The sequence below is a fragment of the Talpa occidentalis genome, unplaced genomic scaffold (assembly GCF_014898055.3).
Source record: "Talpa occidentalis isolate TD23 unplaced genomic scaffold, MPIMG_talOcc4v2.1 talOcc4.14, whole genome shotgun sequence".
Taxonomy (NCBI): domain Eukaryota; kingdom Metazoa; phylum Chordata; class Mammalia; order Eulipotyphla; family Talpidae; genus Talpa; species Talpa occidentalis.
The window spans coordinates 467,770-479,261 of record NW_023601433.1 but is presented as its reverse complement, the minus strand read 5'-3'; the positions used below and the strand labels follow the sequence as shown (position 1 = coordinate 479,261).

At 51.2% G+C, this 11,492-nt stretch overlaps 1 protein-coding gene across 2 annotated transcripts in view; it reads right to left on the bottom strand.

Annotated features, from left to right (window-relative positions):
• ZNF710 (zinc finger protein 710) overlaps window positions 1-11,492 on the bottom strand; it is a 101,030-nt gene that overhangs the window by 62,600 nt on the left and 26,938 nt on the right. The window contains exon 2 of one of the 2 annotated variants that reach the window (XM_054694703.1): window positions 334-505. In XM_054694703.1, the coding sequence (XP_054550678.1) occupies window positions 334-413 (80 nt within the window). In that variant the 5' untranslated portion in view covers window positions 414-505. Of the gene's footprint in view, window positions 1-333; window positions 770-11,492 lie in introns of those variants that run through there. The other variant, XM_054694702.1, reaches the window with a different exon arrangement.

Here is an 11,492-nt window from a genome sequence, read left to right as displayed (position 1 = left end):
GGACAGTGAGGAGGACGGGGCACAAGTGGAGGCGGCGGGCAGGTATCAGAGAGGTGTTCACTGCAAGTGTCTCCTGCTCGCTAACTTAGTGAACTGGGGGGAACAAGAGCCTAGACTCAGTCACCCCCTTACACAGTGGGCTCGGACGTGCCAACGGAGAGACGGGGCCGTGCGCGTACAAGCTTACTGCACTTCCCTGGCAGGTTGGCCTCTTGGGTCTGCTGTCCCACAGGTGCTGGGCCTTACTCGATACTACGAATCAGGGAGTGACAGGGAGGTGCCCCTATGACCTGGAAGTGAAACTGTCTTCTGGCAGAAACCAGAATGACTCACCGTGCCAGAGCCGGTGGGACGAGCTGGCGGCGACAGGAAGAAGCCCCATGGCCGGGTGGGGGGCTGGCCGTGGGGACCATCTATGTCGGATCGAGATGGCCAGGGTGTCATCTCAGGGCCGTGACGGAATGCGCAGACTGCTGTGAAGGCCTGGTCATCAGTGGAGCTGCAGCTTGAAGGACAGAGCGCAGTCAGAGGGAGTGGGCCTCAGAAAGTCCAGGTGGGGCCGGGAGCAGGCACCTGGCCGCTGCTGCTCCAGAGCAGACACGGCAGAGGTGAGGAGAGGGGAGAAAGATGGAGGTGGAATCTCCTAAAAGCCTGCTCTTTGCCCGGACAACTCATTCTCTAAACCGCCTGCTCACGAACTTGGCACGATGGTGCTGGGCCCAGGCAGACACCGGGGCTCCCGTTCCTGCACTGCGCATGGTTCCGCTTCTATTTCTTTGTGACACAAGCTCATGGTCAAAGAATTTGAATCGGCTGAGCAAAACTGAAGAACCCCCTGCAGACCTGATATTTTGGTTTTTTCTATCCTGGTTCACTTTGTAATTTTTTTTTTTTTAATTTTTTTTTTTTTTTTTTTTTTTTATAGAGGCATGCTTATTTATTTATTTGTTTGCTTGTTTGTTTGTTTGTTTGTTTATACATGCACTGGGTACAGTCAGAAGTGTGGGAGGGTGAGAGAATTCACCAGAGCCAGAGCGGGGAGCAGAGCAGGCAGAAGGACCGAAGTACACTGCTGAGGGGAGCAGCGGGCGGCAGGAGAGGTCTGCGCACCATGTGGGACCCTCCTCCGGTGGCCGGGGAGCAGCCGGGGATCGAACCGGCGCCACAGAGGCTGCGTGCAGCTTTGTAACCCAGCGCTCAACCACTGCGCCACCGGGGAGGCCCCACTTTGTAATTTTTTAAAAAGATTTATTTATGCATTTGAGAATTGGGGTACAGGCCAAAGACGGGGGGAAGATTCCCCAGAGACGGAGTGGGGAGCAGAACAGGCGTATCGACTGAAACCCACTGCTGAGGGGAGCCGCGGGGAGGCAGGAGGGGTCTGCGCGCCCTGTGGGCAGCTCCCTGGCCGGGGCAGCGGCTGTGGATAGGTAGACAGTGCTGAGACTTACCCTCTTGGGCCGCCAGGGAGGCCCTACCCTGGTTTACTTTGTAGCCCCAGGTCTCCAGTAAACGCTCAGTAGCAAAGTGAGACACAGTGGCTAAGCGCGAAGGCCCGTGGGCTGTACAGACGTCATCATCACAAGTGAACAAGTGCCCTAACTCTGTGCCTACCCAACTGCAACCTTTTGCCCGGCGGCAGCAGACCCCTCTCCTGTCTACGCTCTCCACCATGGCCTTAACCAGAGGTGTAACTGTCACGCACGAGCCTTCATTGGGTGAAACTGTTGCACCATTTTGGTACATTGCTGCCCTTTCCAAAGGGCCATGACACAGGCCTGGAGCCGCGTCCGGCTTCATGTTCTCCTCATTTTACACATCAGGAGGCTGAGGCACGGCAAAGTTGAAAAACTCCTCAAGGTCACGGCACAGCATGACTGAGCCTGAATTTGAGGTCAGAGTTCGCACCTGGGGTTCCTGACAGCATCTCTGTTCGCCCCTTTTCTTTAGAACGACTGTCCCCTCCTATTTTCTCCTGCAGCTTGCCTCCCTATGAGAATCTATCTGGACAGGTCACCCACTGCCTCATCAGACACCTTCCGGGGTGCGGGGAGAGTGAGCACAGGGGGTACGCTCCCCATGTAGGTGCCTCCAGCAGAGGCAGCACAGCCCGTGCCAACCTCAGGAGGTACCAGCAAGGGCATTCGCCCGCAAACACTGACTTTAGCCAAATCCTCTGACCCGCCCAGACCCAGCTCCACTCTGGAGCGTCGGAGATCCGCTGCTGGGAGGCAGACTGGACGGAGAGACCTCCCCTGGGCCTCTCGGAAGCGCCAGAGTGGCCCCCAGAGCTGAAACAGGGAGGAAGGTTTGTTAGTCTAAGGCTTATTAATCCTCATGATTCCCCAGAGGGAGGATGCCTTCATGCTACAGACCTTCCAGAATGTTCACATCCACCCTGAAAATCTGAGGAATCTTGTGGACTGAGAAGGGTGGAGCAGCTCGTGAGTGCTTCCACTGACAGGCACACCAGAGTGGCTGGGCTGGGAGACGGCCGCTGATGACTGAAATCTGTCTCCTTCATCAGCAGAACCAAACCACATTGACAAAGTGTCTGTGACTTTGCAATATTTAGTATTCGCTGCTAGTGTCCAAACACCACTGGAATCTAGCTTTTATTTATTTTTTAAGACTTATTGATGCATACAAGAGCTGGGGTGCAGGCCAGAGGTGTGTGTGTGGGGGTGAGAGGATTCCCCAGAGACAGTGGGGAGCAGAACAGGCAGATCTACTGAAACCCACTGCTGAGGGGAGCAGCGGGGAGACAGGACAGGTCTGCTGCACTCTGTGGGTCACCTCTCTGGCCAGGGATCGAAATCGTGCTGCAGTGGCTGCAGTGGCTGCAGATAGCTTTATAGTGCTGCACCACCAGGGAGGCCCCAGAATCTAGCCTTTAAAGGGGTGGGGTCCAGGGGCCAAGGGCTCCCCCAGGCTGGCTGCTGGGGATGGCAGGGAGCAGAGTCACTATGAACTAAGTCACTGACTGGAGTCGCCCAGAAGATGGGGTGGCAGTGACTCAACATCCTCAAGTGGGTCTCCCTGGTGGTGCAGGGGTTAAAGCCACTGTGGCCCGAGTTCAATCCCCAGCCAGGGACCTAACCCACAGGGCGCGGCAGACCTCTCCTGTCTCCCCGCTGCTCCCCTCAGCAGCGTATTTCAGTAGATCTGCCTGTTCTGCTCCCCACTCTGTCTCTGGTGAGTCCTCTCACCCCCTACACCTCTAGCCTACACCTCAGTTCTTGTATGGATAAATAAATATTTAAAAAAATATTTGGTAATATAATAATTTATTCACACTCAAGGTTTGCAGGGAAAACCCAAAGAAAGCGGAAGTCCGCGTGGCCAGGCAGGTAAACAAGTGACATGTGTGAATTCTTTTCCAGGAGTAATGACTTGATGCATCAAATAATCTACATTTGACCCCCCCCCCCCAAGTAGCCAAGGGGGCATATTTGCCCGACTTTATTCCATTAGGCTTGGACCAATTAGTTAACTGGCCTCATTTGCATAAATATCAGAATGAATATACGCCAAGAGAAACATAGGCCACTGCACATGAATAGGCACTCCGGGTTCACCACAGTGAGCACCTAGAAGCCACACGATGACACAGATTGCTGTGGGAAGGCAAACTGGCACAAGGCCTGGAATAATTCAATATAATAGACCGAGAAGTTAAAAAGTTTATACCCTTTAATTTAGTACTTTCAGTTCTAGAAATCTATTTGAGAGAAAGAATCAGCAATGTGGACAAAGATGTGTGCTAAGGATGTTTATCAGAGTTATTTATGTTGGCAAAAATTACAAACAGAAAAGGAAAGAGGAAGGAAGGAAATAATGTAAATATTGGACAACGCAGAAATGCTTAAGGAGGTTATGGCATGCGCGCGTGCCTGCTGTAACACCACGTCAAGAGAAAAAGCCCTGTTTCTGAGGAATATTTCACAACTTGGGAAATGTCTGTAATATACCGAGATACAAACTGCATGTGATTAGCATTACGTTGTTGTACAATTTGGATATTCATGTTGGTTTTTTTAAAGATTTATTTATGCATACAAGAATTGGGGTGTAGGATAGAGGTGTGGGGGTGAGAGGATTCCCCAGAGACAGAGTGGGGAGCAGAACAGGCAGATCTACTGAAACCCACTGCTGAGGGGTGCAGCGGGGAGACAGGAGCAGTCAGCTGTTTCATGTGGGTCAGCTCCCTGGTCGGCTGGGGGTGGAACTCATGCTCAGTGGCTGGTGCTAACTTCATAGTGCTGTCTTTAACCCCTGCCCTATAGTCGTGTTTATCCTGAAAAATACCTGGAAGATACTTGGAAAGAAAGACAAGTTGAAAAGTTCTTTTTGTTGGGATTATAGGTGATTTTTTTTTAAAGATTTATTTATTTATTTAATATTTATTTATTTATAAATAAAGCACTGGGTAGTCAGAAGCGAGGGAGGGTGAGAGGATTCACCAGAGCCAGAGCGGGGAGCAGAACAGGCAGACTGACGAAGCACACTGCTGAGGGGAGCAGCAGGCGGCAGGAGAGGTCTGCACGCCATGTGGGACCCTCGCCGGTGGCCGGGGATCACACCGGCATTGCAGAGGCTGCGGGCAGCCTCGCAGCCCAGCGCTCAACAGCGCTCAACCGCTGCGCCACCAGGAGAGGCCCTATAGGTGATTTTTATTTTATTCTTTGTCTCTTAGTATATCTGTGTTTCTATAACGACTATACTGATTTTATTTTTTTTTTTAAACTTTTTTTTTTTTTAATAGAGGCATGTTTTATTTATTTATTTGTTTGTTTGTTTGTTTATACATGCACTGGGTACAGTCAGAAGCGCGGGAGGGTGAGAGAATTCACCAGAGTCAGAGCGGGGAGCAGAGCAGGCAGAAGGACCGAAGGACACTGCTGAGGGGAGCAGCGGGCGGCAGGAGAGGTCTGCGCGCCATGTGGGACCCTCCTCCGGTGGCCGGGGAGCAGCTGGGGATCGAACCTGCGCCACAGAGGCTGCGGGCAGCTTCGCAACCCAGTGCTCAACCACTGCGCCACCGGGAAGGCCCTATACTGATTTTAAACCACAATGTGTGTATTTAAAGAATAAGATCTACGCTTCTCGTTCATGCCACAGTCAATGGTGAGAAGACTCAGGCCAAGCCTTCAAGAAGCTTCCAGTCTGCAGGAGGAACAGTCAGGGAAACCGAAAGTTCCACTACAGAATACAATTTCTCCTCCCCTGGAAGTGTTTGAAGACCTGGGAGAAAAGAAGAACCAGCCTTTTGGTTGCTGATGAGTTGGGCTCTGGTTGAATAGACAATCTATTGTGAAAGTGTATTGTGCAAAAAGAGAATAGGGCTTTTTGTGCAGGCAGAAGAGGGTGTGGGGTGGGAACTGTGATGATGGGGGAGGGGAGGAGACAGGCCTGGAAGTGGTGGGTAGACTGTGGGCAGGGAGGCTCCAAAAGTCTCCTCAGGTTGTCCTCTCCTGTCTGCCCCTGGTTCCCAGTGACCGGGGCCAGTGAGTCCCTGGCACTGCATTCATAACAGGGCCACAGCAAATGTCTATTGTCCATAAGAAAAGCGGAATAAGTGCGCATGTTGCATCAGGGATCACGCATGGATCTCCTTTAGGCATTAATTAAACATGTTGTCTGCGAGAGAAAGACTCCATTGTGAAGCCACGACGGCAAGCCAGACAGGAGGGGAACCGATAGTCTTCTGCCAAGGCGGCAAGGTGTGTGTGTGCGTGTGTGTCTGCTTGAGCATCAGAGGGACCTGGGCTCAAGTTTGAATGTGGCATTGCACTGGCTGGAGTCCAAGGAGGCCTTCTGGGACTGGGCAACTGAGCGAGCCTGACTCATCTGGTCAGGCCTGACCAGGTGTGGCCTGACTGCTACGCTAGCAATCTTGCTGGGACACCGACACTGGATTAGGTGACCTGTGTTTGTGGGGAAGATCAAATGAAATGGTGCAGGTAGGATAATGCTCTGTAGACAGCAGAGCGCTCTGCAGCAGAATGAGCAACTGATACTGGAATTACCTGTAAGGCCCCAGCCATCCCGGGCTTGGCCAGCTGGGGTGGGGGAGGGGTGTCACTGAGTGGGGGTGTGCCCGCGTGGCGTCTTCAGACCTGCACCCCCTCCCTCTGCCTTTATTCTTCACTTCAACCAACATTTATGGGGAGCCCACCACGTGCCTGCTGCACTCAAGCTCCTCCCAGGCTACCGAGTGTGAAGACTGAGACTCTGCATGACCCACAGGAGAACAGAAGAGGGGTAACCCCCACCCCCCGCCCCCACCCCCCGCTCTTCTCATTGGGAAGTCTATGCTTAAACTGAGTCTTGAAAGAAAAGTGGGAAGCTGCTCGGCAAAGCAAGGGGAACACTTGTGAGCAGAGGAACCAGACACCAGGAAATTGCCTAACCTCCGAGTCTCTGCTTCCTGCTCCAGCAGAGCTGCTCCCCCTTGCACTGGACTCGGCGAGTGCCAAGCGCGTTGTCACCCTAGCAGGTCCTGGGAAAAGCCGCCTCAGGTCTGCCGCCTGGGTCAGAATCCCCTCCTCCGTGGGCTGCCCCTCTCCCTGTCCTATAACACGTGGAGCTTTCTCCCTTCCCCGGTTCCAATCAATCAATCCACTAATTGATTGTGGATTGGAGCCATAAGTATTATCCAATCTATTTTTCAGGGTCAGCAAAATAATTTTGAAAATGTATCATATTGTCTACAATAAAGAAAATAATTCCAATGCATTTGAAATATGGATGTCCTTGGACCACGTTCTGTGTTCACAATATGTTAAAGCTCGAAATTAATGTTAGAAATCAACTATCTGCAATTCTTCCAACCAGCTCTTGGATAAAGGAGGAAATGAAGAATAAAGTGTTCATTTAGAAAACAGCACAAAACCACCGCACCTTTGAAAACCAACATGCACAAAGTTTTACTCGAAATTGTATCTTGCTCTTAAAATGATTTCATGATTAAACCCAGGAAAAGTAAAATACTCATGAAAGAGCTTAGAAATATTTAAAAACAACACCTCGAATAAAGATGAGGCGCGAAGGACTCAAGGAAAAAGCAGAAAAGAACAGGAGGAAGATGGGAAAACAGCCGGAGTAATCACGTGTCCTTGGGCTGGTTCTTTTCCTAAACCCAAGGTCTAAATGATACAGTGGACAAAAGAAATGAAAGAAAAAAGCAAAAGAAACCCAACTGAAGATCAAGCGGTGGAAATGACAACAGAAATAGAGTTTAAAAAAATGCCAGAGAGGGCCGCTAACTGAAATTGTTGACCAGTTGAAAACGTCAACACAATACACAACATTCCGGGCGAGTGGAGACGTCCCCCTGACAGGATCAGAAGCAGAAGCCCTCAACCACCTCAGTTGCTGTCCAAAGGCCCTGGGCAGAGGCTGTCCCCGCACCTCTCTCAGCGGCCCCCATCCCCTGCCAGGACTCCGCTTCCTCTTTCCCTGCAGAGCTTTGCACCATCTGATGTGACATATGTCTAATTGCTTGCTGTTTCTCTTTCTCTGTCCCCATTAGAATATGAGCTTCCTGAGAAGAGAACTTTGCTTTGTTTTTTAAAATTAATTAAACTTTTTTATTTTGAGATAATTGCGTTTTTTAAATTAAACATTTTATCTTGAGCTAATTGTAAGAGAACTGTGTTGCCTGCTGCTGCATCCCCACTGCCCGGAGTTGGGGCTGGCAACTAGCAGGCACTTGGAATAAAAACCAGTTCAATGAATAAATGAATTGAGGAGTTTAAGAAAAACATCACGAACTCCAGCCCCCAAAGTTCTGAGTCCAAATGGATTTACTGTGGAGGGGGTGGGTGTTCTGAGGCACAGATAAGCCCATGTTACATAAATTAATCCAGAATATAGCATTTTCTATATGAAGAAAATTACATCCCCTCCTAAGGGATGAAGAGAAGATCTGAGCATGGACAGACCTTTGCCTGATGCAAAAGTTAAATAATATAAAGATGGAAAGGTCAAACTAATTTACAGGCTTAGCACAAATCCAAATAGGATTCTTTTTCAAACTTTCACAAAAAGATTATAAAATTTATGCAGCAGAAGAAGCAGCTGGAACTTCAGAGAAAATTTTGTAAAATGAGAGTAAGGACAGAGAAAGCAGGCCTCCTAGACAGAAAACGAATCAGAAAACTACAATATTTAAACTTACGTTGGGGTCAAAATGTTACTTACTTTTATTTTTTTTTTGAAGTTTATTTATTTATATATATTTTACATCATTGTTCATTTTTGGGGCCATGTTTGCCTTCTTTTTTCACGTGTAGTTCCCATAGAATTTCCACTACCAATGTACCCATGCACCATGCACAGCTCAAAGTGAGACAATAATACACACGCCAACTTAACACAGATATAAACTACCATTTTGGGGAAGAGAAAAAGGTTTTTGTTGTTGTTGTTAGATTTTATTTACTTATTTATGCATACAAGGACTGGGGTGCAGGCCAGAGATGCTGGGGGGGTGAGCGGATTCCCCAGAGACAGAGTGGGGAGCAGAACAGGCGGATCCACTGAAACACACTGCTGAGGGGAGCAGCGGGGAGACAGATGAGGTCTGCTGTGCCCTGTGGGTCAGCTCCCTGGCCAGGGATGGAACTCAGGCTGCAGTGGCTGGCGATAGCGTCACAGGGCTGACACTTTAACCATGCGCCACCAGGGAGACCCAAAAGGGTTGTTTTAAAAATTGCTTTGGGGGAATTCTACTCTTACTTCTTCTCTTAAAGCAAATTCTATCTCAGTAATAATAACAACAATATAAAAAGATCCAACCACGTGAAAGTTGTATGAAGAAGAAAACAGAAGCTTTCAAACACCAGGAGCAGGAACGCCTTTCCGAGGGTAGACCCCGCAGAGGCGGCCAAGGGAGAAGCGGTCGGCTTTGGTCATGTCAGTGAAGCGAACTGTGCCATGAGAAGAAGACAAAAAATTATCTCCAAGAAATTCTGTTGCGAGTCAGCTGCCTTTAGTGGAACGTTCCCACAAAAAAGAAGACTGTCCACAACCACAGCGCCGTGTGACTGCGAAGATGTCACAAGGGTGAGGATCTGCGCCGCGGCTGGGGGCGGGGAGAGGAGGGATCACTTCCTTTATCTGGGTACGTGTTGTCATTTTTAAAACGAGAATGTGCTCCTGTATCACTTGTGTCGTTTGCAAAGAAAAGGGGATGACAAAAATAAAAAAGAAGGCATCCAGTACTGCTAACGTCAATTTTTTAAATGCTAGAAAGAGCTCATATAAGTGATTCCTTTAACTGGCGGCAACAGACAAGTGGCCAGAAGGTCTCTCGAGTCAGGTTGTTCAAGGGAAAATACACAAAACGACAAGAACGTGTTCACACCCCAAAATCATTCCAATAAATCCAGAGGGGAAGGGTTGAGACTCCAGAGCCCCAGGACCATCTCTGTCCTGGGAAATGCGCAACTTGGGAGGCCGCCCTCCCCCCCCACCCCCCGGACCTTGCGTTAGAAGGTCTGTGGCCTGCCTCAGTGGTCCCAGCTGGAGTGAGTGTGGGTGCCTGTGATGGCCCCTGCAATGGAAGGGGGTCCTGCCTAGAGTCGGGCCCCACATGGTGACCCCAGCTGCAGGGACAGGCTCCAGCCCGCCGAGGCGCTGGAGTGCAGTAAGCAAGGGCGCTGAAGATGAATCAGTGAGTGACCACAACGATCCCTTACCACCAGGAGAGTCTCTCGTCTAGAAGTCTGGGGTGTCCTGGCGATGTTTCCATGCTTTGGAAACCAATCTCTTGTTTAGAGCAAAGAGTCAGTAGTCAAACTGTCTCAGTTACAGGTTGTTTTGCTGAAAGCCACAGTTTCCAAGAGCTCTGCCCCATGTTACGTGAGGACCTCCTGGGCGTGAGCTGGCGGCCCACGCAGGCATCCTGTCCGGGGCACCAGGCGAGCACAGGGCAAGGTTGGCTTTGGGGTTTCCTGGAGCTGGGAGGAAACGGGGGAAGAGGGAGGCGGTGCTGAGGTGGACAAAGGGGTTTTAAAGGCTGGCAGCAGAGCAGAAACCCGTGGGGATGGGGATCTTCCGCTCCCAGCTCTGGAGTCTGTTCTCACACGCGCCGCGCGGGGCTGCTCGCGACCGCGGGCGGCCCGGCTCTCTTCTTCCGGCCCAGACAGCCCAGCCCCACTGCTATCTGGTCGGCCCAGGGAAAGCCACCGGGCTCACCTGAGCCCGGTTTCACTTTTCCAGGTTGAACACAAGAACAGCTCCCCTCCAAGGGCTGGGCGGGGGTTCCGCGAGGGCTAGGCCCTCCGCACCGCCAGGCCCTGAGGGTCGCCAGCAGGTGCAGGCGGGCGTCGTTCTCCAGAGCTTGACCCTCAAGGATGTGGACTTGGGCAACCCGCCTGTGGGCCCGCACCCCCTGTAGGCTCCCTTCGGACTCACTCGTTCAAAACAGAGCTCTTCACCCCCTTCGGTCTCCAGGCCAAACCTGTCCCCACCCCGGCTCCATTCAAGGGGCCACTGCCCACCCAGTGTCAACCAGGTGCCGAGTCCTCCCTCTCCTTCACCCCACACCCACTAGCCCGAGACTTACTGCTTCCACCCTCGACATATTCCTCAGGCTCTCAACACCCTCTCCACTCGGGAGGCCGGGGTTAGTGGCCAGGATCTCCCTCCCTGGTTACTACTCTTTGCATCACCTCTGGACCACTGAGACCCTTTAAAATATATCCTCTTGGGGGTCCCTGGTGGTGCAAGGGGTTAAGCACAACACTGTGAAGCTATCCGCAGCTACTGCAGCAGGAGTTCGATCCCCGGCCAGGGAGCTGATCCACATGGCAAGCAGACCTCTCCTGTCTCCCCGCCCAGCAGTGGATTTCAGTCAGTCCGCCTGTTCTGCTCCTCACTCTGGCTCTGGTGAATCCTCTCACCCCCCACACCTCTGGCCTGTACCCCAGTTCTTGTATACATAAATAAATAAATCTTTAAAAATAAAAGAAAACAAAATACATCTTCTTAATAGACCCCCACAGCCATTAGGACACAGCAAATAAGTAGCGCAGTTACTGAGCCACTAACTGCGTGCGTGGCACGTGCGGGGGCCTTAGCTGCTGTGGCCTCCAGCTCTCACAGCCCTGTGAGGGACGTGGTGGCTCCCAGCTGGCTGGGTCACCTTCAATGCGGCCACTTAGCGGCACAGTGTAATCATCCGCTTCCTTATCTTGGAGGGTGAGTGAGGGCCTCAACTGATTATATCATGTAAGGTCTTAGAAAATGCCTGGCAAGCACTCAGTGCTCATTAAGGTGAACTGGGCATTGAAGATGCCTTGTTCTGCAGACAGGTAACCACGGAGGGAAACCGAGAGGTTGAGAAACTCGCCAAAGGCCCCCTGGCGGGTAAAAGCCCAGCAGGATTCACGCCCACCCGGAGGACTCAAGGACTCATCACTGGGCTGGGTCTTCACTCACCAGCCTCTTCCAAAACCACCCTCACCCCGCAGCCCCTAAAAGCC